The sequence below is a fragment of the Pseudophryne corroboree genome, chromosome 4 (assembly GCF_028390025.1).
Source record: "Pseudophryne corroboree isolate aPseCor3 chromosome 4, aPseCor3.hap2, whole genome shotgun sequence".
In the NCBI taxonomy this organism is placed as follows: Eukaryota; Metazoa; Chordata; class Amphibia; order Anura; family Myobatrachidae; genus Pseudophryne; species Pseudophryne corroboree.
Window position 1 is genome coordinate 492,344,672 of NC_086447.1, and position 27,744 is coordinate 492,372,415.

The window sequence follows — 27,744 nt, forward strand, 5'->3', positions numbered from 1 at the left end:
CAATCCGTTTTTAAATGCATATATAGAGCCCGCCATTACCACCTTCACTGGCAGGGAATTCCAGATCCTTATTGCCCTAACAGAGAAGAACCCTTTCCTACGTTGAGTATGGAATTTTCTCTCCTCTAACCTCAGCGAGTGACCTCGCGTCTTATACAGAGTTCTTTTAATAAACAATTCCTCTGATAACTATTTGTAATTTCCTTTTATATATTTGAAAATATTGATAGTGTCCTCTCTTAGACGCATCTTTTCTAGAGTATACAATTTTAACCTAGTGAGCCTTTCCTCATACTCCAGTCCCTCTAGCCCTTTAATCAGTTTAGTAGCTCACCTTTGAATCCTTTCGAGTTCACAGATATCTTTTTTATAATGTGGTGCCCAAAATTGAACACAATATTCCAGGTGCGGACGTACCAATGATTTGTGCAGCGACAGGATTACACTCTCGTCCCTTGTCTCAATTCCCCGTTTTATGTACGCTAGCATCTTACTTGCCTTCTTTGCTGCACTTTGACACTGTGTACAGTTGTTTAGCCTATTATCAATGAGTACCCCCAAATCTTTTTCCAACTCTGTTTCCCCTAGATCTTCCCCATTTAATATGTAGGTTGCAAGTTTGTTTTTAGTCCCGAAGTGCATAAGTTTGCATTTTTCTATACTGAATCCTATTTTCCATTTAGATTTCAAGTTTAGGCAAGTCATTCTGTAGAGACTCCACATCTATTTCCAAATTAATTACCTTACACAATTTAGTATCATCTGCAAAGATTGACACTGTGCTTTCCAGGCCTATTTCCAGGTCGTTGATAAATATGTTGAACAGTAGTGGCCCAAGTACGGACCCTTGTGGTATTTTACTGACTACTGGTGTTACATCATTGGCCACAAAGTGTTATTCCAGAATGGCACATTGCGTCCATCATGTTGAACTGAATACCCCCCAGAGGTCATAGATGTCTTGTATGGGAACATTTCTTTGTAAAAGTTTTTTCTAGAATTCCAGAGATTTTAAATTCAATAGGCAAAATTAAGAACCACATACATCTTGGATACTAATATTCTATGCATATGAATTTCAAACTCTTACGTGGTTCGTCTGAAGTCTTTTTGAAGTGTGGGATATTCTGGCATCTTCCTTATATCTTCCCACTCTTTATCTAAACAGAGAGAAATATACTGGTTTATTACAGACTCAAATAAGACAATACCATTGTGCAAGTATGGGGTCTGTTATCTGGACATCCAGGATCCAGAAATAGAATAATGAGTACTGTTGTTAAAACATGGCAATTAAATGAGAATCAAGGGGACAGTGTGAAGGACAGGATATGTTTTATATGTATTTTTAAATGTTTTATTAGATTCTAATCCCAAGCATTTTAGACAACACCATAGAAGTACCCCAAAATAGACCTTATTGTAGTTTTATTTAGTAAAGTGTTAAACATATGGGTGTAACTGCTTTAAATATGAGAATACATCTTGCTCTTGTCTGGTTCAGTAACAGAAGACCCACTGTTACGCTGGATGGAAAGGCGTATTGCTGCTAACGCATCAGTGTTGCCAACTTTTCTGTCATCTATGCAGAACTAAAATATCAATGCTTGAGGTGTAAGTCCCGACTTCTCTTCCTTATAGGGATTATCACATAACTGCTATTTGTTGAATGAACACAGAGTTCTTGGCAATATCCCAGAAAGATAGCATTTGCATTTCCCTGCAACTACAGTATCTACATCAGACTTCATGGCATCTCTTCATTAGTATACAACTAATGGACTGATGACCTCACTATATTTAATTAAACATGAGAGGCTAAGTACAATACTTTCCAGATCTATACCGGCTCTGCGTAATTGGTAATGTAAAAATAAGTGAACAGGTTCATATATAACGTGAATGCTGCAAATCAATTTATGTAAGAAAAGCAATAATGGTGATCAGCGGATAAAGATGTTTTACTCTTAATAAGGTTTTTTTTCCTATAGTAGCTCCATTATCATGAATATACCTGTTTTTTTTAAATTTATTTTGTAGTTTCATCAGGTATATAGCTAGCCACAGTCAACTGGATAGTGAATAAAATTACCCAACAGCAAGGACAGTACCTGCAGGAAATCCCATTACACTGAATATACGATCCAGCTGATCATGATGGAATGGGTTACTTGTCTTGATATCTTCTTGACGACAGTGAAAAATGGGTTCTGAAGTTAATAATTCTGCAAAAATGCAGCCAATAGCCCAAATATCTGTTGAATAAAACAATAGGTAATTAGTCAAGTCTATGCACTCTTATATTGCTAGTGGAAGGATCACATGTGACCGGTGGCTCTGCTAATTGAACCATTTTTAATTTTCCACTAATGCTAGAGGGATTTTCCATTCGCTTTTTATCTACTTGATTTTCACCTTGTGATTACTCCTTATGGATTCTACACTCCTCTATTTGTTTGCACATTCATGTTTTTGCTGATATAACCCCTGATGAAGTCTGCAGTGATGAAACGTGTTGGGTTGGCAAGTCAATATCCACATCACGGATCTATGGGGATAATTCAAAGTTGATCGCAGCAGCAAATTTGTTAGCAGATGGGCAAAACCATGTGCACTGCAGGCGTGGCAGATATAACATGTGCAGAGAGAGTTAGATTTGAGTGGGTTATATTGTTTCTGTGCAGGGTAAATACTGCCTGCTTTATTTTTACACTGCAATTTAGATTTCAGTTTGAACACACCCCAACCAAATCTAACTAACTCTGCACATGTTATATCTGCCCCTCCTGCAATGCACATGGCTTTGCCCAATTGCTAACAAACTTGCTGCTGCAATCAACTCTGAATTAGGCCCTATATTATTTATCTATGGAGACATCTCTTTCTAACAATTATTGGAATCTGTATTGTACTTTTTGATGTGGATGTAAACAAATTTTATGTTAATTATTGTATTTTATCATGAATTAAATTATATTGTATATTTTTACATAACTTTCTATAATTATTTGGAGTGGTAGAGAATTGTCATTCGGGTAGGCTACCTAGCCACATCTGATTATAGCACCCTCTGATTGTGTATGTTGCATTGTGCTTTTGAATCCTGACTAACAGAAGGGTTATCGAGAGGCGAAGCTCTGCCTGATTGGAGCGCATAGTAGAGGCGTTTTGGTGTATGTATGTATATACAAATATACACACACACACACACACACACACACACACACACACACACACACACACACACACACAGTATATATATATATATATATATATACATATGAATACAAAAAAGGTACAGCGCCACATGTGACGGTAAAGAGTCCTATGCAGAAAGTCAAAACTTTGACAAAAAACACTCCCTTATGAAGGGCGTCAGCCAATTCCTAGAGTTTCAGCATTGCTGAGATGCTTTAGGGTTTTGGATATATTGTAGAATACTAGGGGTTCGGCGACCAACGGTGTTTTAAAAAACTTATACTTATAGGAAGACGCACTATAATATAAAAATATGTATATATAAATGGAACAGTAAAAAGAGATTTCTTTTGGGGCGTTAAAAAGTTACAAATTTATTTTAAGGACAGACAATGGTATATATATATATATATATATATATATAAACATAAAAAATTGTATAACAAAAATAAACATATATCTTTGTAGGAAGTTATATAAAAATATCTACAAGGTGGGACTATGCAGTGCAGGTACACAAAATAAAAATAGAGAAGGCTAAAAATATGTATACACCTACATAAAACAGGAGGATAATAGCTTCTTTAAAAAATCTTTCACCAATGCTAATTGGTTAATACGAAAATAGATTGCAGGTCGGTGATATACTATAAAATATATATCACAGAGTATTAAAGGGTATCATAGATTTATAAAGACAGCTTATCTTAGTAAGGAGGGTCAAGACAGGAGAGCCCAACGCGTTTCGTCAGTCTGACTTCATCAAGGGGGTGAAGCTCTGCCTGATTGGAGCGCATAGTAGAGGCGTTTTGGTGTATGTATGTGTATATATATATATATATATATATATACACACACAGTGTATATATATATATATATATATATATATATATATGCGAAAGCCCTCACTCACTCACTTATTATCTTACTTCCTGATACTGTATGTTAGGAAGCTGAAATTTAACATAGGTATTTTTCAGGTGGGTAATAGGAAAACTACGTAATCAGAATTTTGATAAACCTCCCATAAGGGGATAAAAAGGGGTTTGACATAATGACATAATCACAATGTGTGGCTTGCGTTTCGTGAACAATAACGGCAAAATGGAAAATCCGATCAAAATTTTGATTACACCTCCAGTGTGTAGAATTTCATAAACTACAAAAATGGTCCTGTCATTTTTTACCGTATCTGCTACAGGTGCTCCTCGAGTAACGCCAAGAACCATGGATTAATATTTACTTACATTAAGACGTCTTAAATTTACATCTGCATAGATTAACCAAATTTTTAACACTCATTTATATTTACAGCCGTGAAACTCAGAAACTCCCGTGAGAAGAACGAGTAGAACAGCTAGCGTATATATATATTTATACAGCCAAAGCCATTAAAAACTATCTTCAGCGTAAAGAAGAACAAGGAGTCTTAGAAGTGATGGCATAGCCCATACAGAGCCCTAATCTCAACATCATTGAGTCTGTCTGGGATTACATGAAGAGACAGAAAGATTTGACCAAAGCCTATATCCACAGAAGATCTGTAGTTAATTCTCCAAGATGTTTGGAACAACCTCCCTGCCGAGTTCCTTCAAAAACTTTGCAAGTGTACCTAAAATAATTGATGCTATTATAAAGGCAAAGAGTGGTCACACCAAATATTGATTTGCTTTAGATTTCTCATCTATTCTTTCACTTTGCATTTTGTTAATTGCTAAAAAAAAAAAACTATTAACACTTCTGTTTTTTAAAGCATTCTTACTTTGCAGCATTTTTCCACACCTGCCTAAAACTTTTGTACATTACTGTACATCAGATTAAATTACAAGTCTAGTCATAAGAAACAATTTATGAAAACTAAAGCATGTCTTTTTCAGAAAAGTTCCTGCATAGAACAATTCAGATGCCACACAAGTATTTCCTGAATTCATTCTTGTCAAAATAGATGGAGCCAGTCTCAGCATGAAATAAATGGTCGGAAGGAACAACACTCCAGTCAACAAAGCAGAAGCCCAATAAAAGAGGTACTTGTCGATTCTCTGCACGGCAACAAAATTAAAAATACATTAACAAAGGAGGATGCCAGTAGGTTTTAGCAATTACGTTGGTCAATATAGGGGAGGGAATATAACAGAATGGTAACTCAATCTTAGTCAATTGTGATTTAATACAATTACAGTTTCTACTGCTAGTGGTGAGAAAATGAACTGCAAAAAAAATGGTTTTATACTAACTTCTTACAGTAAGCCACTTAAAGCAGCCTTCAGGATCAGGCTATTTTCACCCTGGAAGCCACTTAATCCATCTAAAACCCTCATCCATACCCTTATCATAGATTTTCATGATTACCATAATCTAATCCTTACTGACCTGCCAATTTCCCACCCTTCCCCCTTCTATCCTTAGCTCTTCTGTCCCAATAATTTTCATGTCTTGTTGCTGTAGCTCTTTTGCTCCCTCTGCCATTCACTTCCCCGGCTCCGTGTTTCACTCATAATCAAGTTTAAAGCAGTCATACAATCACTCCTCTAATTACTTCCTCAGATGGCCAATATCCAAGATTTTTCCTGTGCTGCTTTACCCTACAGTACATCCAGCCTTCAAATGTGCCCACAAAATGTCTCTCTTTACTCAGGCCTACCACCCCTTCTACTGTAATCCTTAAATGTGCCCCCCTCTTTCTTTAAGTGTCCCCCAGCTTCTCTAGAAAATAAACTCTCTTCTATTGTGGTCTTATATACTGTGTCAGGACCGACTGATTTTGTGAATCCGTCAACCATGCACCATCCGAAGGTGTTAGTGCCGGAGTATGGTGGAAACGGAGGACAAAGAAAGTTCAGTTTCGTATATTTATTAGAAAGCTACAATTACATTAGGAATGTTAGGGACCCATGTGATGAAGTCACCTGGCCACGGTACATGGGCCCGCATATTTGCTAGAGATGAGCGCCTGAAATTTTTCGGGTTTTGTGTTTTGGTTTTGGGTTCGGTTCCGCGGCCGTGTTTTGGGTTCGAACGCGTTTTGGCAAAACCTCACCGAATTTTTTTTGTCGGGTTCGGGTGTGTTTTGGATTCGGGTGTTTTTTTCAAAAAACACTAAAAAACAGCTTAAATCATAGAATTTGGGGGTCATTTTGATCCCAAAGTATTATTAACCTCAAAAACCATAATTTACACTCATTTTCAGTCTATTCTGAATACCTCACACCTCACAATATTATTTTTAGTCCTAAAATTTGCACCGAGGTCGCTGTGTGAGTAAGATAAGCGACCCTAGTGGCCGACACAAACACCGGGCCCATCTAGGAGTGGCACTGCAGTGTCACGCAGGATGTCCCTTCCAAAAAACCCTCCCCAAACAGCACATGACGCAAAGAAAAAAAGAGGCGCAATGAGGTAGCTGTGTGAGTAAGATTAGCGACCCTAGTGGCCGACACAAACACCGGGCCCATCTAGGAGTGGCACTGCAGTGTCACGCAGGATGGCCCTTCCAAAAAACCCTCCCCAAACAGCACATGACGCAAAGAAAAAAAGAGGCGCAATGAGGTAGCTGTGTGAGTAAGATTAGCGACCCTAGTGGCCGACACAAACACCGGGCCCATCTAGGAGTGGCACTGCAGTGTCACGCAGGATGTCCCTTCCAAAAAACCCTCCCCAAACAGCACATGACGCAAAGAAAAAAAGAGGCGCAATGAGGTAGCTGACTGTGTGAGTAAGATTAGCGACCCTAGTGGCCGACACAAACACCGGGCCCATCTAGGAGTGGCACTGCAGTGTCACGCAGGAAGTCCCTTCCAAAAAACCTTCCCCAATCAGCACATGATGCAAAGAAAAAGAAAAGAAAAAAGAGGTGCAAGATGGAATTGTCCTTGGGCCATCCCACCCACCCTTATGTTGTATAAACAAAACAGGACATGCACACTTTAACCAACCCATCATTTCAGTGACAGGGTCTGCCACACGACTGTGACTGATATGACGGGTTGGTTTGGACCCCCCCCAAAAAAGAAGCAATTAATCTCTCCTTGCACAAACTGGCTCTACAGAGGCAAGATGTCCACCTCATCTTCACCCTCCGATATATCACCGTGTACATCCCCCTCCTCACAGATTATCAATTCGTCCCCACTGGAATCCACCATCTCAGCTCCCTGTGTACTTTGTGGAGGCAATTGCTGCTGGTCAATGTCTCCGCGGAGGAATTGATTATAATTCATTTTAATGAACATCATCTTCTCCACATTTTCTGGATGTAACCTCGTACGCCGATTGCTGACAAGGTGAGCGGCGGCACTAAACACTCTTTCGGAGTACACACTTGTGGGAGGGCAACTTAGGTAGAATAAAGCCAGTTTGTGCAAGGGCCTCCAAATTGCCTCTTTTTCCTGCCAGTATAAGTACGGACTGTGTGACGTGCCTACTTGGATGCGGTCACTCATATAATCCTCCACCATTCTATCAATGTTGAGAGAATCATATGCAGTGACAGTAGACGACATGTCCGTAATCGTTGTCAGGTCCTTCAGTCCGGACCAGATGTCAGCATCAGCAGTCGCTCCAGACTGCCCTGCATCACCGCCAGCGGGTGGGCTCGGAATTCTGAGCCTTTTCCTCGCACCCCCAGTTGCGGGAGAATGTGAAGGAGGAGATGTTGACAGGTCGCGTTCCGCTTGACTTGACAATTTTGTCACCAGCAGGTCTTTGCACCCCAGCAGACTTGTGTCTGCCGGAAAGAGAGATCCAAGGTAGGCTTTAAATCTAGGATCGAGCACGGTGGCCAAAATGTAGTGCTCTGATTTCAACAGATTGACCACCCGTGAATCCTTGTTAAGCGAATTAAGGGCTGCATCCACAAGTCCCACATGCCTAGCGGAATCGCTCCCTTTTAGCTCCTTCTTCAATGCCTCCAGCTTCTTCTGCAAAAGCCTGATGAGGGGAATGACCTGACTCAGGCTGGCAGTGTCTGAACTGACTTCACGTGTGGCAAGTTCAAAGGGCATCAGAACCTTGCACAACGTTGAAATCATTTTCCACTGCACTTGAGACAGGTGCATTCCACCTCCTATATCGTGCTCAATTGTATAAGCTTGAATGGCCTTTTGCTGCTCCTCCAACCTCTGAAGCATATAGAGGGTTGAATTCCACCTCGTTACCACTTCTTGCTTCAGATGATGGCAGGGCAGGTTCAGTAGTTTTTGGTGGTGCTCCAGTCTTCTGTACGTGGTGCCTGTACGCCGAAAGTGTCCCGCAATTTTTCTGGCCACCGACAGCATCTCTTGCACGCCCCTGTCGTTTTTTAAAAAATTCTGCACCACCAAATTCAAGGTATGTGCAAAACATGGGACGTGCTGGAATTTGCCCATATTTAATGCACACACAATATTGCTGGCGTTGTCCGATGCCACAAATCCACAGGAGAGTCCAATTGGGGTAAGCCATTCCGCGATGATCTTCCTCAGTTGCCGTAAGAGGTTTTCAGCTGTGTGCGTATTCTGGAAAGCGGTGATACAAAGCGTAGCCTGCCTAGGAAAGAGTTGGCGTTTGCGAGATGCTGCTACTGGTGCCGCCGCTGCTGTTCTTGCGGCGGGAGTCCATACATCTACCCAGTGGGCTGTCACAGTCATATAGTCCTGACCCTGCCCTGCTCCACTTGTCCACATGTCCGTGGTTAAGTGGACATTGGGTACAGCTGCATTTTTTAGGACACTGGTGACTCTTTTTCTGAGGTCTGTGTACATTTTCGGTATCGCCTGCCTAGAGAAATGGAACCTAGATGGTATTTGGTACCGGGGACACAGTACCTCCAACAAGTCTCTAGTTGGCTCTGCAGTAATGATGGATACCGGAACCACGTTTCTCACCACCCAGGATGCCAAGGCCTCAGTTATCCGCTTTGCAGTAGGATGACTGCTGTGATATTTCATCTTCCTCGCAAAGGACTGTTGAACAGTCAATTGCTTACTGGAAGTAGTACAAGTGGGCTTACGACTTCCCCTCTGGGATGACCATCGACTCCCAGCGGCAACAACAGCAGCGCCAGCAGCAGTAGGCGTTACACGCAAGGATGCATCGGAGGAATCCCAGGCAGGAGAGGACTCGTCAGAATTGCCAGTGACATGGCCTGCAGGACTATTGGCATTCCTGGGGAAGGAGGAAATTGACACTGAGGGAGTTGGTGGGGTGGTTTGCGTGAGCTTGGTTACAAGAGGAAGGGATTTACTGGTCAGTGGACTGCTTCCGCTGTCACCCAAAGTTTTTGAACTTGTCACTGACTTATTATGAATGCGCTGCAGGTGACGTATAAGGGAGGATGTTCCGAGGTGGTTAACGTCCTTACCCCTACTTATTACAGCTTGACAAAGGGAACACACGGCTTGACACCTGTTGTCCGCATTTCTGGTGAAATACCTCCACACCGAAGAGCTGATTTTTTTGGTATTTTCACCTGGCATGTCAACGGCCATATTCCTCCCACGGACAACAGGTGTCTCCCCGGGTGCCTGACTTAAACAAACCACCTCACCATCAGAATCCTCCTGGTCAATTTCCTCCCCAGCGCCAGCAACACCCATATCCTCCTCATCCTGGTGTACTTCAACACTGACATCTTCAATCTGACTATCAGGAACTGGACTGCGGGTGCTCCTTCCAGCACTTGCAGGGGGCGTGCAAATGGTGGAAGGCGCATGCTCTTCACGTCCAGTGTTGGGAAGGTCAGGCATCGCAACCGACACAATTGGACTCTCCTTGTGGATTTGGGATTTCGAAGAATGCACAGTTCTTTGCTGTGCTGCTTTTGCCAGCTTGAGTCTTTTCATTTTTCTAGCGAGAGGCTGAGTGCTTCCATCCTCATGTGAAGCTGAACCACTAGCCATGAACATAGGCCAGGGCCTCAGCCGTTCCTTGCCACTCCGTGTGGTAAATGGCATATTGGCAAGTTTACGCTTCTCCTCCGACAATTTTATTTTAGGTTTTGGAGTCCTTTTTTTACTGATATTTGGTGTTTTGGATTTGACATGCTCTGTACTATGACATTGGGCATCGGCCTTGGCAGACGACGTTGCTGGCATTTCATCGTCTCGGCCATGACTAGTGGCAGCAGCTTCAGCACGAGGTGGAAGTGGATCTTGATCTTTCCCTAATTTTGGAACCTCAACATTTTTGTTCTCCATATTTTAATAGGCACAACTAAAAGGCACCTCAGGTAAACAATGGAGATGGATGGATTGGATACTAGTATACAATTATGGACGGGCTGCCGAGTGCCGACACAGAGGTAGCCACAGCCGTGAACTACCGCACTGTACTGTGTCTGCTGCTAATATATAGACTGGTTGATAAAGAGATAGTATACTCGTAACTAGTATGTATGTATAAAGAAAGAAAAAAAAACCACGGTTAGGTGGTATATACAATTATGGACGGGCTGCCGAGTGCCGACACAGAGGTAGCCACAGCCGTGAACTACCGCACTGTACTGTGTCTGCTGCTAATATATAGACTGGTTGATAAAGAGATAGTATACTCGTAACTAGTATGTATGTATAAAGAAAGAAAAAAAAACCACGGTTAGGTGGTATATACAATTATGGACGGGCTGCCGAGTGCCGACACAGAGGTAGCCACAGCCGTGAACTACCGCACTGTACTGTGTCTGCTGCTAATATATAGACTGGTTGATAAAGAGATAGTATACTCGTAACTAGTATGTATGTATAAAGAAAGAAAAAAAAACCACGGTTAGGTGGTATATACAATTATGGACGGGCTGTCGAGTGCCGACACAGAGGTAGCCACAGCCGTGAACTACCGCACTGTACTGTGTCTGCTGCTAATATATAGACTGGTTGATAAAGAGATAGTATACTCGTAACTAGTATGTATGTATAAAGAAAGAAAAAAAAACCACGGTTAGGTGGTATATACAATTATGGACGGGCTGCCGAGTGCCGACACAGAGGTAGCCACAGCCGTGAACTACCGCACTGTACTGTGTCTGCTGCTAATATATAGACTGGTTGATAAAGAGATAGTATACTCGTAACTAGTATGTATGTATAAAGAAAGAAAAAAAAACCACGGTTAGGTGGTATATACAATTATGGACGGGCTGCCGAGTGCCGACACAGAGGTAGCCACAGCCGTGAACTACCGCACTGTACTGTGTCTGCTGCTAATATATAGACTGGTTGATAAAGAGATAGTATACTCGTAACTAGTATGTATGTATAAAGAAAGAAAAAAAAACCACGGTTAGGTGGTATATACAATTATGGACGGGCTGCCGAGTGCCGACACAGAGGTAGCCACAGCCGTGAACTACCGCACTGTACTGTGTCTGCTGCTAATATATAGACTGGTTGATAAAGAGATAGTATACTCGTAACTAGTATGTATGTATAAAGAAAGAAAAAAAAACCACGGTTAGGTGGTATATACAATTATGGACGGGCTGCCGAGTGCCGACACAGAGGTAGCCACAGCCGTGAACTACCGCACTGTACTGTGTCTGCTGCTAATATATAGACTGGTTGATAAAGAGATAGTATACTCGTAACTAGTATGTATGTATAAAGAAAGAAAAAAAAACCACGGTTAGGTGGTATATACAATTATGGACGGGCTGCCGAGTGCCGACACAGAGGTAGCCACAGCCGTGAACTACCGCACTGTACTGTGTCTGCTGCTAATATATAGACTGGTTGATAAAGAGATAGTATACTCGTAACTAGTATGTATGTATAAAGAAAGAAAAAAAAACCACGGTTAGGTGGTATATACAATTATGGACGGGCTGCCGAGTGCCGACACAGAGGTAGCCACAGCCGTGAACTACCGCACTGTACTGTGTCTGCTGCTAATATATAGACTGGTTGATAAAGAGATAGTATACTCGTAACTAGTATGTATGTATAAAGAAAGAAAAAAAAACCACGGTTAATTGGTATATACAATTATGGACGGGCTGCCGAGTGCCGACACAGAGGTAGCCACAGCCGTGAACTACCGCACTGTACTGTGTCTGCTGCTAATGTATAGACTGGTTGATAAAGAGATAGTATACTCGTAACTAGTATGTATGTATAAAGAAAGAAAAAAAAACCACGGTTAGGTGGTATATACAATTATGGACGGGCTGCCGAGTGCCGACACAGAGGTAGCCACAGCCGTGAACTACCGCACTGTACTGTGTCTGCTGCTAATATAGACTGGTTGATAAAGAGATAGTATACTCGTAACTAGTATGTATGTATAAAGAAAGAAAAAAAAAACACGGTTAGGTGGTATATACAATTATGGACGGGCTGCCGAGTGCCGACACAGAGGTAGCCACAGCCGTGAACTACCGCACTGTACTGTGTCTGCTGCTAATATAGACTGGTTGATAAAGAGATAGTATACTCGTAACTAGTATGACTATAAAGAAAGAAAAAAAAACCACGGTTAGGTGGTATATACAATTATGGACGGGCTGCCGAGTGCCGACACAGAGGTAGCCACAGCCGTGAACTACCGCACTGTACTGTGTCTGCTGCTAATATAGACTGGTTGATAAAGAGATAGTATACTACTAATATTATATATACTGGTGGTCAGGTCACTGGTCACTAGTCACACTGGCAGTGGCACTCCTGCAGCAAAAGTGTGCACTGTTTAATTTTAATATAATATTATGTACTCCTGGCTCCTGCTATAACCTATAACTGGCACTGCAGTAGTGCTCCCCAGTCTCCCCCACAATTATAAGCTGTGTGAGCTGAGCAGTCAGACAGATATATAATATATATAGATGATGCAGCACACTGGCCTGAGCCTGAGCAGTGCACACAGATATGGTATGTGACTGACTGAGTCACTGTGTGTATCGCTTTTTTCAGGCAGAGAACGGATATATTAAATAAACTGCACTGTGTGTCTGGTGGTCACTCACTATATAATATATTATGTACTCCTGGCTCCTGCTATAACCTATAACTGGCACTGCAGTAGTGCTCCCCAGTCTCCCCCACAATTATAAGCTGTGTGAGCTGAGCAGTCAGACAGATATATATAATATTATATATAGATAATAGATGATGCAGCACACTGGCCTGAGCCTGAGCAGTGCACACAGATATGGTATGTGACTGAGTCACTGTGTGCTGTGTATCGCTTTTTTCAGGCAGAGAACGGATTATAAAGTAAACTGCACTGTCCTCACTAGTAAACTCTCTCCACTCAGTCTCTACACTTCTACAGTAACAGTACTCCTCCTAGTCAGCTCCAGTAAATCTCTCTCAGTCTCTTATAATCTAAATGGAGAGGACGCCAGCCACGTCCTCTCCCTATTAATCTCAATGCACGTGTGAAAATGGCGGCGACGCGCGGCTCCTTATATAGAATCCGAGTCTCGCGATAGAATCCGAGCCTCGCGAGAATCCGACAGCGTCATGATGACGTTCGGGCGCGCTCGGGTTAACCGAGCAAGGCGGGAAGATCCGAGTCGCTCGGACCCGTGAAAAAAAACATGAAGTTCTGGCGGGTTCGGATTCAGAGAAACCGAACCCGCTCATCTCTAATATTTGCGCAAATGTGTGCTAAGAACTTCAATTATACTCCATGTTAATTGTGAGGGTTTATTTAAATAATTTTTACTATCAGTGTTCTTAGAGCTAAGAGTGTGCATCTGCATCTCTCTTCCTCCAGCATAGTATTAGAAGCCTCAGCATGATAGCACCTCTTGATATCTTTAGTAATAGGATGTGCAATCCAGGTTCCCCCCTTTTTCCACTATATTTGTGTATAGATTGTACCAGGGACGTGCGGTGAGCTAAATGGCTCAGGAGGCACTGGCTAACCCCAGAGCCAGATTTACATGCAATATATGAGCCAAAGGGTACATCTAGGCATTATAGACAGGTGCAGCATTATAAACTCCTGGAAATCTGGTGAGTTTGGATTAGAGATGTGTGAAAAGGATACACAGGTGAGGCACTGCCTCACCTGCCATAGACTTTTTACTCCAGAGTTTGGGCTATAAAAATTATTAGAATGCAAGAAGATATTTCAAACAAATTATCAGTATTTTCATATATTTTATTCAGTCAAAACTCTGGTTTAAACGTAAGTATGACAGGAAAGGCTCTGCCTCACCCCACCGCACGCCACTGGATTGTACACTGGAAGGCAAGGCTTCCTTCCTCTGGTATTGGCACTCCTCCCATTCACCCTCAGGTGTTTTAATTAGCTGGGTTCCTGCACTTCAGATCACACATTGATAAGGCCCTATTTAGAGGTAAGTCCTGAATAAATGTATAGGGGGAGATTCAAATGTTTGAAAAGTCAGTTGGGAGTCTGTTTTTTCCTATCTAATAGACAGGAAAAAAACAGGCACCCAACCGACTTTTCAAATATTTGAATTCCACCCATAGAATGTGATAGTATTAGCAATGTTAGGGACCCATGTGATGAAGTCACCTGGCCGCAGTACATGGGCCCGCATATTTGCGAAAATGTGTGCTAAGAACTTCAATTATACTCCATGTTAATTGCGAGGGTTTATTTTAATTATTTTACTATCAGTGTTCTTAGTGCTAAGAGTGTGCATCTGCATCTCTCTTTCTCCAGTATAGTATTAGAAGCCTCAGCATGATAGAACCTCTTGATATCTTTAGTAATAGGATGTGCAGTCCAGGTCCCCCCCTTTTTCCTTTAAAGCTACAATTCCAGTAAGGAGTTCAATGACAATCATTAGACACCATATATAAACTGACGTACTGCAATGAATGGCATAACGATAAGCAGGATCAGTATTAAAGATGCATTGAAGAAATGTTCATATGAATAAGATAAAACGTGCCTGAAGATTAGAGAAGAATTGTCCAATATGAAGAAAAGATTGGTGCCAAACTCTAAAGAAGTGTTAACTGGATATTATAAACAAAGATGAATAACTGTGAACACTTGTTACTGACGCTTAAAGACTGAACTGGAGAACTGTGAAGAATTGTGTTTGTATTTTGCAAAGACGTAAATACAACACTGAAAGAAGTACTTGCAGGTTGTGAAGATTATACTTGAAACACTGTAAAGAGCTGCAGCAGAAGACAACGGTGAGGAATGGGTTAACTGAGAGATGAGTAAACGAGGACCAGGATTAAGTAGAAACTTCCACAGGCTGTGTGATTATAGCAGGCAGTCACTGAACGAACAGGGTAACCTTTCACGGGACTCTGGGAATTCACTTGTTGCCACTTGGAGAGCGATTGACTGACAGCACATCAGGGAGCAGGTGGATCACTTGCAATGAAGGCTGCAGGCAGACCACTGGGAGCGGAGGCGATATCTGGACCACTGGAATCACACAGAAATTCACAGGGAGAGCACAGAGCTAGGGTACAGAGTAGCTACAACAAAGCACTGGCCAAGAGTGAAATAATCCCAGCCTATTTATAGGCAGCACAGGCACGGGATTGGCTAACACTTACCCACAGGTGCTCACAGGTGATGCATTTGGTCTCCAACATGACCACCTCCTATACTGCAGACACCCATAGGTGCCTCCGGCCATTAGGTCCCCGCACTCCTGACTCCTAGAACCTACATCACCTCTGCCACCGTCCCCGCCATGTCCTCACACGGCCGCACAGCACCGCGAGCAACCACGCCAGCAACGGACGGACCCTAGAACCCGCAGCGGAGAGTGACCAGTTCGTGACATACTGTATGTAATCTGTGAATAATGACCCCCAAGGTTTTGTTCTAGGACCTCTCCTATTCTCCCTTTATACGTCCTCTTTAGGTAAGCTCATTAGCTCTTTGACCACCAATATTATCTCTATACTGATGACACTCAGATCTACCTTTCCTCCCCTGACCTTTCTCCCTCTTTTCTCAATCTTATCTCCAACCAGTGGCGGAACTGGTGCCAGTGCAGCCAGTGCAATGCACCAGGGCCCGGCACAATGAAGGGGCTAAGGCCGGCGTCATTACCAACAGGCATGTATAGTACCCTGGCAGTCGCACCACGGTCCATTGCAAAGAGAGAGGAGGCCGTCCTGCTAGAGAAGGGTCCCTCCCCTCCTCAAGTATGATTGGATGGCTTCTGGGCAGCATGGAAGTTGGTCCTCCAGTCCTTCTCCTGGGACCAGCCACACTATCAGATGTGCGTGTGGTGCAAATTAGCCCTAGTCTCACCTCTCCCTCCCCTGTTTGCTTCTAGCTTCCTTCTTCAATGCGGGAGATGGTAGTCAGGAAATCTGACAGCCACGTCACCTGTGTGGACAGACTTGCGATACAGCGGGCAGTAGTGCAAGTACGGGAAGAGACTGTCACCTCAGTGCATGTGCTCTCTTTATTATAACATGCTGTCCCATTACCAGGCTGCCTGTTTCTTCTAGTGCTCGCGCTGGTGGTGGTTTGAAGACTACGTTGAGCTGGGAATCTTTCTAATTTTTCTATGGCTGCAACAACAGTTAACTGCTCTCATTTCCTCCTAAGGAGAAGGATAAAACTTATAAGGCTTCTTATCTGTAGCGTCAAAGTACTGCCCACAGCCCCCTCTCTATCCCTCTAGGCAGAAGACAAATATTTGGGGGTACAATTAAGGCCAGCAAGTATAAGTTGCCTTTAACTGGTTTTCTAGAATTTGACAAAAAATATTGCTGCAGACAATCACTTATGACTCAGGATGCGCTAAACTCTGGTTAATATGGGTTATCATGTAGGTTGCAACTACGGTGTTGAGGGATACGCCACTTCTTCAGTATAGGTACAGAAAGAATGTAACCTTCTCATCACCCTCTGCCTGTCACCCTCTGCCTCTTCTCATCACCGTCTGCCTGCCACCTCTCCGTCACCCTCTGCCTGTCACCTTACCATCACTCTCTACCTGTCACCCTCTCCCTGTCACCCTCTACCTGTCACCTCTCTATCACCCTCTGCCCTTCACCCTCTGCCTGCCACCTCTCCGTCATCCTCTGCCTGTCACCTCCCCATCACCTTCTGCCCTTCACCCTCTGCCTCTTCTCATCACCCTCTGCCTGCCATCTCTCCGTCACCCTCTGCCTGTCATCTTCCCATCACCCTCTCCCTGTCACCTCCTCATCACCCTCTGCCCATCACTTCCCTGTCACCCTCTGCCTCTGGCTGTCACCCTCTTCCTGTCACCTCCTTTGTCACCCTTTGCCTTTCACCCTCTGCCTCTTCTTATCGTTATCTGCCTGTCACCCTCTGCCCGTCACCTCCCCATCACCCTCTGCCCTTCACCACCTGCTTCTACTCATTACCCTCTGCCTCTGTCCGTCACCCTCTTCCTCTGCTCTTTAGTTCTGCTTATCACACTCTCTGTGTCACCCTCTACCTCTGCCCATCACTCTCTGCCAGGAGACCCATTTGTGGAGCCTCTGAGCAGTACTGCCGATATCAGACAGCAGTGAGTTTAAAAGGGGCACACATTATTATTAGATACTGGGATGCTGCCTGTATTGTTTGGCGGTCACATGGCGCATTACCGTTTGCCATATCATCAACTCAGAAGGGAGTTGGACAAAATAATATTTTTGCACCTGGGCCCACTGCTCACAAGTTTCGCCACTGTCTCCAACAGTCTTGGATGTCCCAGCTCTTTCTTAAACTTAACATGTCTAAGACTGAGCTGATCATCTTCCCATCCTCCTGTATAATCCCACAATTTCATTATCTATTGATAGCACAACTATCTCCTCTAGCCCCCCAGTGCGCTGTCTTTCTAACAGCTACAAAAACCCACATCCACTCACTGGTCATCTCCAGATTGGACTACTGCAACCTCCTCCTATCTAACATACCTGACCACTGCCTCTCTCCACTCCAATCTGTCCTCAATGCTGCTGCCCAGCTCATCTTCCTCTCTAAACGTACTACATCCACCTCCTCTCTCTTACAAGCCCTACACTGGCTCCCCTTCTCTTTCAGAGTCCAATTCAACCTTCATGTGCTTTTCCATCTCTTCCTTAGACTATCATCTACACCATACTCTCTACAATGGCGCCTAACACTTGGTTTCTGCCACCTTGATGCTTATTTAAGTGTTATGACCGCTGATGCAGCAATGTTTACATATGTAACATGTACTTGTAACATTGTCCTGTACTGTAGGTTACTGTTTTCTTGTTTTGCTCATTTGTTTAAGTACTTAGGCACTGCGGAACTAGGGTGGCCAATCCCGTGATTCTGGATCGGCGGGATCCCGGCCTAAAGTTGTCTGGGATTCAATCAAAGAATATCAATTATGGTAGATCACAAAGAACTTCAAGGACTTTAAAGGATCTGCAGGCCTATCTTGATCTGGCTAACCTACAGTAGGTGTTCATGGCTAACATAGGTGTTCAGCTAGACCAACTGGATGACTCAGAAAACTATTAGAGTAATGTTACTGTAGTCTGAAATAGATTTTTTTTGTTTATATAAGTAATCTTACATATATTCCAGTACAAAATCTCATCCCAACCATGAAGTGGGGCTATTTTCCAATCAGAGGACCAGGAGATCTTGCCAGCACTGATGGAACTATTAATTTTGATTTGTAATGCAAATTCTATAGAAAAATGTCAGGTTATTAGTCTGTTATTAGTCCATGAACTGAAATGGGTAATGTGGGTAATGCTGTAAAACAATGACCCTACAGAAAAATAAACTAAGCAGAAAATAACTGCATTTTGGAATGGTCAAGCCAAAGTCTAAACCTTAATCCAATAGAAATGTAATAGCAGCACGCTGTTCTTGGTAAAATTACCAGAACCGTATTTAAAAAAAAAAAAAAAAAATACCCAGTAAGAATAGGATCTGCAAGATTTTCTAATGAATTATATTGAATAGTCCTATAATATTTAGTTTTACACTATGGGGTATATTTACTAACATTCGTAATTTTCGGAAAAAGGTCAAAGTTCAATCACGAATGACATCGAAAGTGTAAAACTGCAACTTTTTGAATTCATTACGCCTAATTTACTAAGCTGCCGTATTCGGATTTTTCATTTGTTCCGATGTCGATGTCATTCGTGTTTTTTTCCCGTTTTTTACGGCAGTGATTAGCAAAACACTGCCGACTTTATCACAATGAATCTCGGCCGGATCTGTGTGATCCGTGCTGGGGTTCATTTTTATTTTTTATTTTAAATAAACACTGTAAAACGGAGAAATAAAAATGCGTGGGGTTCCCCCTCCTAAGCATAACCAGCCTCGGGCTCTTTGAGCCGACCCTGGTTGCAGAAATATGGGGGGAAAAATGACAGGGGTTCCCCCATATTTAAGCAACCAGCATCGGGCTCTGCGCCTGGTCCTGGTTCCAAAAATACGGGGGACAAAAAGAGTAGGGGTCCTCCGTATTTTTAAAACCAGCACCGGGCTCCACTAGCTGGACAGATAATGCCACAGCCGGGGGCCACTTTTATATAGTGCCCTGCGGCCGTGACATCAAAAATCCAACTAGTCACCCCTGGCCGGGGTACCCTGGGGGAGTGGGGACCCCTTCAATCAATGGGTCCCCCCCCCCAGCCACCCAAGGGCCAGGGGTGAAGCCCGAGGCTGTCCTCCCCATCCAATTGGCTGTGGATGGGGGGCTGATAGCCTTTTGTGAAAATGAAAAGATATTGTTTTTAGTAGCAGTACTACAAGGCCCAGCAAGCCTCCCCCGCATGCTGGTACTTGGAGAACCACAAGTACCAGCATGCGACGGAAAAACGGGCCCGCTGGTACCTGTAGTACTACTACTAAAAAAATACCCAAAAAAAGACAAGACACACACACCTTGAAAGTAAAGATTTATTACATACATCCACACAAACATACATACATACTTACCTTATGTTCACACGAGGATCGGTCCTCTTCTCCAGTAGAATCCAAGGGGTACCTGTTGAATAAATTCTACTCACCAGCTCCAGGGTCCCAGGCTCCTCTTAGCATCCATTTGTAATCCACGTACTTGAATAAAATAAAAAAACGGAAAGCCGAGCCACGCACTGAAAGGGGACCCATGTTTGCACATGGGCCCCCTTTCCCCGAATGCCAGAAACCCACTCTGACTGATGTCTAAGTGGGTTTCTTCAGCCAATCAGGGAGCGCCACGTTGTAGCACCCTCCTGATCGGCTGTGTGCTCCTGTACTGTCTGACAGGCGGCACACGGCAGTGTTACAATGTAGCGCCTATGCGCTCCATTGTAACCAATGGTGGGAACTTTCTGCCCTGCGGTTGACCGAAAGTGACCTCACCGCTGAGCAGAAAGTTCCCACCATTGGTTACAATGGAGCGCATAGGCGCTACATTGTAACACTGCCGTGTGCCGCCTGTCAGACAGTACAGGAGCACACAGCCGATCAGGAGGGTGCTACAACGTAGCGCTCCCTGATTGGCTGAAGAAACCCACTTAGACATCAGTCAGAGTGGGTTTCTGGCATTCGGGGAAAGGGGGCCCATGTGCAAACATGGGTCCCCTTTCAGTGCGTGGCTCGGCTCTCCGTTTTTTTATTTTATTCAAGTACGTGGATTACAAATGGATGCTACGAGGAGCCTGGGACCCTGGATCTGGTGAGTAGAATTTATTCAACAGGTACCCCATGGATTCTACTGGAGAAGAGGACCGACCCTCGTGTGAACATAAGGTAAGTATGTATGTATGTTTGTGTGGATGCATGTAATAAATCTTTACTTTCAAGGTGTGTGTGTCTTGTCTTTTTTTGGGTATTTTTTTAGTAGTAGTACTACAGGTACCAGCGGGCCCGTTTTTCCGTCGCATGCTGGTACTTGTGGTTCTCCAAGTACCAGCATGCGGGGGAGGCTTGCTGGGCCTTGTAGTACTGCTACTAAAAACAATATCTTTTCATTTTCACAAAAGGCTATCAGCCCCCCATCCACAGCCAATTGGATGGGGGGGACAGCCTCGGGCTTCACCCCTGGCCCTTGGGTGGCTGGGGGGGGGACCCCTTGATTGAAGGGGTCCCCACTCCCCCAGGGTACCCCGGCCAGGGGTGACTAGTTGGATTTTTGATGCCACGGCCGCAGGGCACTATATAAAAGTGACCCCGGCTGTGGCATTATCTGTCCAGCTAGTGGAGCCCGGTGCTGGTTTTAAAAATACGGGGGACCCCTACTCTTTTTGTCCCCCGTATTTTTGGAACCAGGACCAGGCGCAGAGCCCGATGCTGGTTGCTTAAATATGGGGGAACCCCTGTCAATTTTTTCCCCATATTTCTGCAACCAGGATCGGCTCAAAGAGCCCGAGGCTGGTTATGCTTAGGAGGGGGGACCCCACGCAATTTTTTTTAAGAAAATAACCACTTTCCCACCCCTTCCCACTGATATACATGCACGGATCTCATGGATCCCTGCATGCCTACACAATCACGGATTAAAAAAGCAGGTCTGTTTTTTTTTTAGCACTTTTTTACGAGTTGTAATTTTTCACGGCAGTGTTTGTTTGTTTTTTGCTTTGCACTTCTTAGTAAACTACCGAGATTCATACTTAAACAGCCGCGTTTTGACCGATGGTGTATTCATTCGAATTTTTTTGGTTGGACTTCCAAAAAATTACGAATGCCCTCATCACTGCCGTGATTATTGCTTAGTAAATTACCGAGATGACACTTTGATGAAAAAACGGCATCTCGGTCAAAATCGGGACCTTAGTAAATATACCCCAAACATCTTATATATCTTTCAAGTTTCACATATTTATAATTTACTACTGTCTGATTAAACAGATATATATGTAGTAAGTAAAGGGTTTGTTTAGCCAAGCATATGCCCACTAAGAACTTGAAGCTAACACAACAGTAATAAAAATGTGTTGTTTATTTTTGGGATGATGAGATCTTCTAAACTATTCATATGAAGATGAGTGGTGGTGACAAAATTATAATTCAATAGGACCTGCACCTGATAAAACTTTGCATTCTTGTAATACCATTAAGCACATGACCATTATCTCTGAATGAGTGGGAATGGGCAGAATCTCTCACATAATACATACCACACCTGGATCTGTCACATCTCAGAATTTCCACACTACTGAGGGACACAGCTGGTCCCAAATGTTGAATAGACAGCATTGTTTTACAGCATTTGGAATGCACAGTTAGCTTTTGTGAGTTTAGGATATTTAGATTTCATACAAAATAGCTTTAAATGAACAGAGTGTGAGCCCAGGCTCTACAAAATCCCTGATCTTATAATGCTGAGGAAAGCTGAATCTGCTCTTCCCTTTCCATGACAAGCTCCCTCCCTTGCCAAAACTACATCACCACGTTTCTGTTTAAAATTATTTCCACATTGGTAAATATAGCAATCACTACTGATTATATGTAATAAGTTATCAATTGGATTCACATGGCTTCTTGATACTGTGAATGAACGACCAAGGGTTGCCGCTTACAGCCTGATTCTATTACTAGCAGAAGGAGACTTGTAAACCAGCACCAGCATTATTGAAGTTTATCAATTGTTTCACTATGATAGATAGATAGATAGATAGATAGATAGATAGTACTGTGCAAACGTGGAAAACATGCTGCAAAGTAAGAATGCTTTCAAAAACAGAAGTGTTCATATTATATTTGTATCAATTAACAAAATGCAAAGTGAAGAGAAGAGAAATCTAAATCAAATCAATATTTGGTGTGACCCTTTGCCTTCAAAACAGCATCAATTTTTCTAGGTACACTTGCACACAGTTTTTGAAGGAACTTGGTAGGGATGTCGTTCCAAACATCTTGGAGAGCTAACCACAGATCTTCTGTGAATGTAGGCTTGCTCAAATCCTTCTGTCTCTTCACGTAATCCAAGATAGAATCAATGATGTTAAGCCCAGGGCTCCGTTGGGGCCATATCATCACATCCTGAACTCCTTGTTCTTCTTTACGCTAAAGATAGTTCTTAATAGCTGTTTGTTTGGGGTTGTTGTCCTGCTGCAGAATAGATATGGAGCCAATGAGATGCCTCCCTGATGGTATTGCATGATGGATAAGTACCTGCCTGTATTTCCTGTGGAAAGGCTACATGAAATAGCCTGCGAGAAGAAATCTGGTTATGCTATGCAAATGATTTCAGCTTTAAAAGTCCCGCACCTTCTGCTTCTCACAGGCTATTACATTTAGCCCATAATGTGCACCAATGAAAGGAGGATGATAGTATCTCCATAGTAATTGACATTACAGTATGGATGAGTTTAAGTTTTGTGTGTAATTGTACAATTTGGCTATTTGAAGTTATTTTGTTAGTGCCACCAGGTTTTTATAGATATCTTTATTGCAAGGTTGCCTATTTTTTATTTTAAGGGATCAGTTTGGCCACACATAGGCCTTGGAATGCTGAAAGGTTTTACTGAAGTCTGTTTATCATTGGGTTAGAAAATGTAAAAATGCATTGTCCGTATGCAGAGACGTATGTATCTAGTGATGAGGTCACATCTGTGTGTGCTCTTGGTTTAATACTAGTCACTGTACTCTACATTAGGTGAAAAGTATATATTTCCAAACAGAATCCATCTTGTCTGGATCTGAATTTGTCTGTGGGCACCATTACTGTGACCACTAGGCTGTAGATAGGCTGGAGCAAGACACTCAAATGCTACTTGCAGGAGTAAACTCTGTAATACTGGCTCAACAGGAATGATCCTTGGGGCCGGGCTAGAACCGGTGATTCTTTTGACAGGACTGGATCCAGTGGTGTCTCTGGACTGGGCTGGAACCAGTGACACTTCTGACTGGGCTAGAACTGATGGTGCTTCTTGTGCCGGACTAAGAATCGATATAATACAGGATTGGGCTAGAACTGGTGGTGCTTCTTGTGCCAGGCTGGGACAAGTTATAATACAAGGCTTGGCTGGAACCGGTGGTGCTTCTTGTGCCGGGCTGGAACCGGCTTAGCTTCAGGTGTTGAGTTGGAATCAGCTTAAGTTCAGGTGCCGGGCTGGAACGGTGTTGGCTTTAAGTGCCAGGCTTGAACCAGCTTGGCTTCAGGTCAAGGTCAGAGACTGTCCGGGATCAGCTTGGAGCACAGGAATGACAGCTGGCTGGGACCTGTAGTTCTTTGAAGATGACTGGTAGAATTGCATGAACTGCACTATAGCACTGACAGCTACCTGGAATTAGTAACACACCAGGAGAGCAGCACTGTGACTGATAGTACTGGTTACTGGCTAGAACCAGTAGTTTGTCAAGGTGATAGTGCTATGGCTGGAGATAATGAGGAATACTGGTTACTGGCTAGGACCATTAGTTCACCAAGGAGATTGCACTGTAGCTGGAGACACTGTGTAATACTGGATACTGGCTGGGACCAGTAGTTTACCAAGGAGATTGCACTGTAGCTGGAGACACTGTGTAATACTGGATACTGGCTAGGACCAGTAGTTTACCAAGGAGATTGCACTGTAGCTGGAGACACTGTGTAATACTGGATACTGGCTGGGACCAGTAGTTTACCAAGGAGATTGCACTGTATCTGGAGACACTGTGTAATACTGGTTACTGGCTAGGACCAGTAGTTTACCAAGGAGATTGCACTGTATCTGGAGACACTGTGTAATACTGGTTACTGGCTAGAACCAGTAGTTTACCAAGGAGATTGCACTGTATCTGGAGACACTGTGTAATACTGGTTACTGGCTAGGACCAGTAGTTCACCAAGGAGATTGCACTGTAGCTGGATTAACAGAAGCTGAGCTGAGTGAAACACTGAAAGCTGTGGCAGAAAACAGTCTCTGGATACTGGGAGATAGAGTCTGTAATAAAGGATGAAGGTACAGTGACAGAGAGCTGAAAAACATACACTCAAGATAATATACTTGGTCACTGAGGATTCAGGGGTTAATTGCTGACCATAACCCAAGGATTTCTTGCAGCAGGATGAAGAGTGTGCTCTGTGCACTTAGAAGTCAGCAGACTAAATGCTCAGGTGGAACTCACAGATGAATGATTAGCCCAGCAGACTGAGAAACTGACACAGGCATAAGTTGTAGACTACCGCAGACTGGTAACTTGAAGTAGTTTAACTGGGCCTCAGCCCAATGGAACTCATGAATCAATGATGGGGGGCTTCCCAGGCAAGGATTCCAGAAATGCAAGAACAATGGAACTGAAGTCTACTATAGACAGAAGTCAGAATAAGATGAAGCTTACTAGTCATGTTGTCACTTATACCCCTTTCACACAGCCCAAAATTTCCTGGGTTATTGCACATGAACGCGCACCAACCCAGGAAATTTCTCGGTGTGAAAGGGTACAGGGTCAAAATACCGGGATTCGTGCGCCGGCATTTCAACCCTGTAATCGACCTGGGTTGGTCCCGGGATCCTCCCGGGAACCTGGTCTGTGTGAACGGGAGCCGGGTCTATGCGCCCCGGCTCCCGTTCACTTTCTACGTAGCAGGCGGCGCTTGGAGATCATGTGATCTCTTGCGCCGCCCCCGCCGCGTCACCGCTGATGTCAGCAACCCGGCAATATGCCGGGCTACTGACTGCGGTATGCAAGGGGTCTTACCCGGGAATGCCCCTGCATGATCCAGGGACCGTATTCCCGGGTAAGACCCCTGCATATCTGGTGTGAAAGGGGTATTATTCATACTTGCCTACCTGACCCTCTCCATGAGGGAGAAAATGCTCTGTTCCTGGACTTTCCTGGTAATGTATGATTGCCATCACCTGTGGTGAGCTAGTTAATTGATAAGAAAGGTGTTTCACCACAGGTGATGGCAATCATACATTACCAGGAAAGTCCAGGAACAGAGCATTTTCTCCCTCACGGAGAGGGTCAGGTAGGCAAGTATGCACTTATTGCTCTGGTGATCAGATGACCTCCAAGGCAGACTCACATAGGAACTACAGGTCTCTAATTGACTGTCAGGATCAGCTGAGACAAGAAGCACTCTGATTGGAGGAATTGCAAGCAGCTGACATGGGCCCTCATTCCAAGTTGTTCGCTCGCAAGCTGCTTTTAGCAGCATTGCACACGCTAAGCCGCCGCCTACTGGGAGTGAATCTTAGCTTAGCAAGATTGCGAACGAAAGATTCTCAAAATTGCGAATAGAAATTTCTAAGCAGTTTCTGAGTAGCTCGACACTTACTCTGCCACTGCGATCAGTTCAGTCAGTTTCGTTCCTGGTTTGACGTCACAAACACACCCAGCGTTCGCCCAGACACTCCCCCGTTTCTCCAGCCACTCCCGCGTTTTTCCCAGAAACGGCAGCGTTTTTTCACACACTCCCATAAAACGGCCAGTTTCCGCCCAGAAACACCCACTTCCTGTCAATCACACAACGATCACCAGAACGAAGAAAAAACCTTGTAATGCCGTGAGTAAAATACCAAACTTCTTAGCAAATTTACTTGGCGCAGTCGCAGTGCGAACATTGCGCATGCGCAGTTTGCGGAAAATCGCTGCGATGCGATGAAAAAGAACGAGCGAACAACTCGGAATGAGGGCCATGATCCAGTATGAGAATATCCAGGCATAAGCTTACAGAATAAGTACTTTTCAGAAACCTGACCTGCGAACAAGTAAGTGCTGAAACACTTAGAGCGTGAAACAAGTTTAAGAATCAGATTCCTGACACTCCTACAACCAACTCTGCATAGACTGCAGTTGCATCTATATGTTCACACTGGACTTTGCTTACACGAGAATGCATCATTACAACCCAATGACACCCTTTTTAATCATAAATGGGGATGTGATCAAAATGTGCTCAACTGTACTTTGCCTGTACTTGGGTGTGCTCATTTGCAGATCATGCGTTTTATGGGGGTCATTCTGATCCGATCGCACGCTGTAGTTTATCGCAGTGGTGCGATCAGGACAGAACTGCGCTACGATCGCCTCTGCCTGATTGACAGGCAGAGGCGATCGATGAACGGGGGGGGGGGGGATTGGGGCGGAACGGGGAGTTTGGCCGCCGTTTTGTGGGCATGGTCCGGCCAATGCAGGCGTGGCCGGACCGAACGGGGGACGGCCCGCAGTGGCTGCGTGACATCACACGCAGCCGCTGTGGGCCAGGGAGCGATGAGTAGCTCCAGGCCAGCACGCTAAAGCTGCGCTGGTCGATGCAAAGGCATCGCCCCTGTGCTGGGCGTCCCCCCACGTCAGTGTGAATGATCGTAGCTGTGCTAAATTTAGCACAGCTACGATCATCTAGGAATGACCCCCCTATGTTCCTAGCTTAAGAAAAGTTTGGTACTGGTGATAATTATACCAAGAATCCCATACTTTATTAAAACAATTTCAGTGTTCTATTATTAAGGAATAATGTATTCCATGTTAGTGATAAATTAAATACATCTTACCTCCTCTTTATACGTAGGTAGGGATTTTTTCCAGAGGTAGGTAATAAAATATTTAGCACCACAGGAGATATGCAATATGTGCTTATCTATGTATTTGTTAATGTTAATATGGCACATAGAATAAATGTTTGGGAGAGTCAGGCCTTGAGTAACCACATCACTCTCCCTTCCAAGATCTCACTAGGTTGCTACACATGGATGTCACGTGCACATGTCTACATGGGGCTTACTACATGCCTCGATTATG

At 43.8% G+C, this 27,744-nt stretch overlaps 1 protein-coding gene across 2 annotated transcripts in view; it reads right to left on the reverse strand.

Annotated features, from left to right (window-relative positions):
* The window catches only part of CDK19 (cyclin dependent kinase 19), a 589,804-nt gene that overhangs the window by 77,978 nt on the left and 484,082 nt on the right, over positions 1–27,744 (reverse strand). For both annotated transcript variants that reach the window (XM_063917135.1, XM_063917136.1), the window contains exons 7-8: positions 2,112–2,255; positions 1,091–1,160 (exon numbers count right to left, since the gene is read on the reverse strand). In XM_063917135.1, the coding sequence (XP_063773205.1) occupies positions 1,091–1,160; positions 2,112–2,255 (214 nt within the window). The remainder of the gene's footprint in view (positions 1–1,090; positions 1,161–2,111; positions 2,256–27,744) is intronic.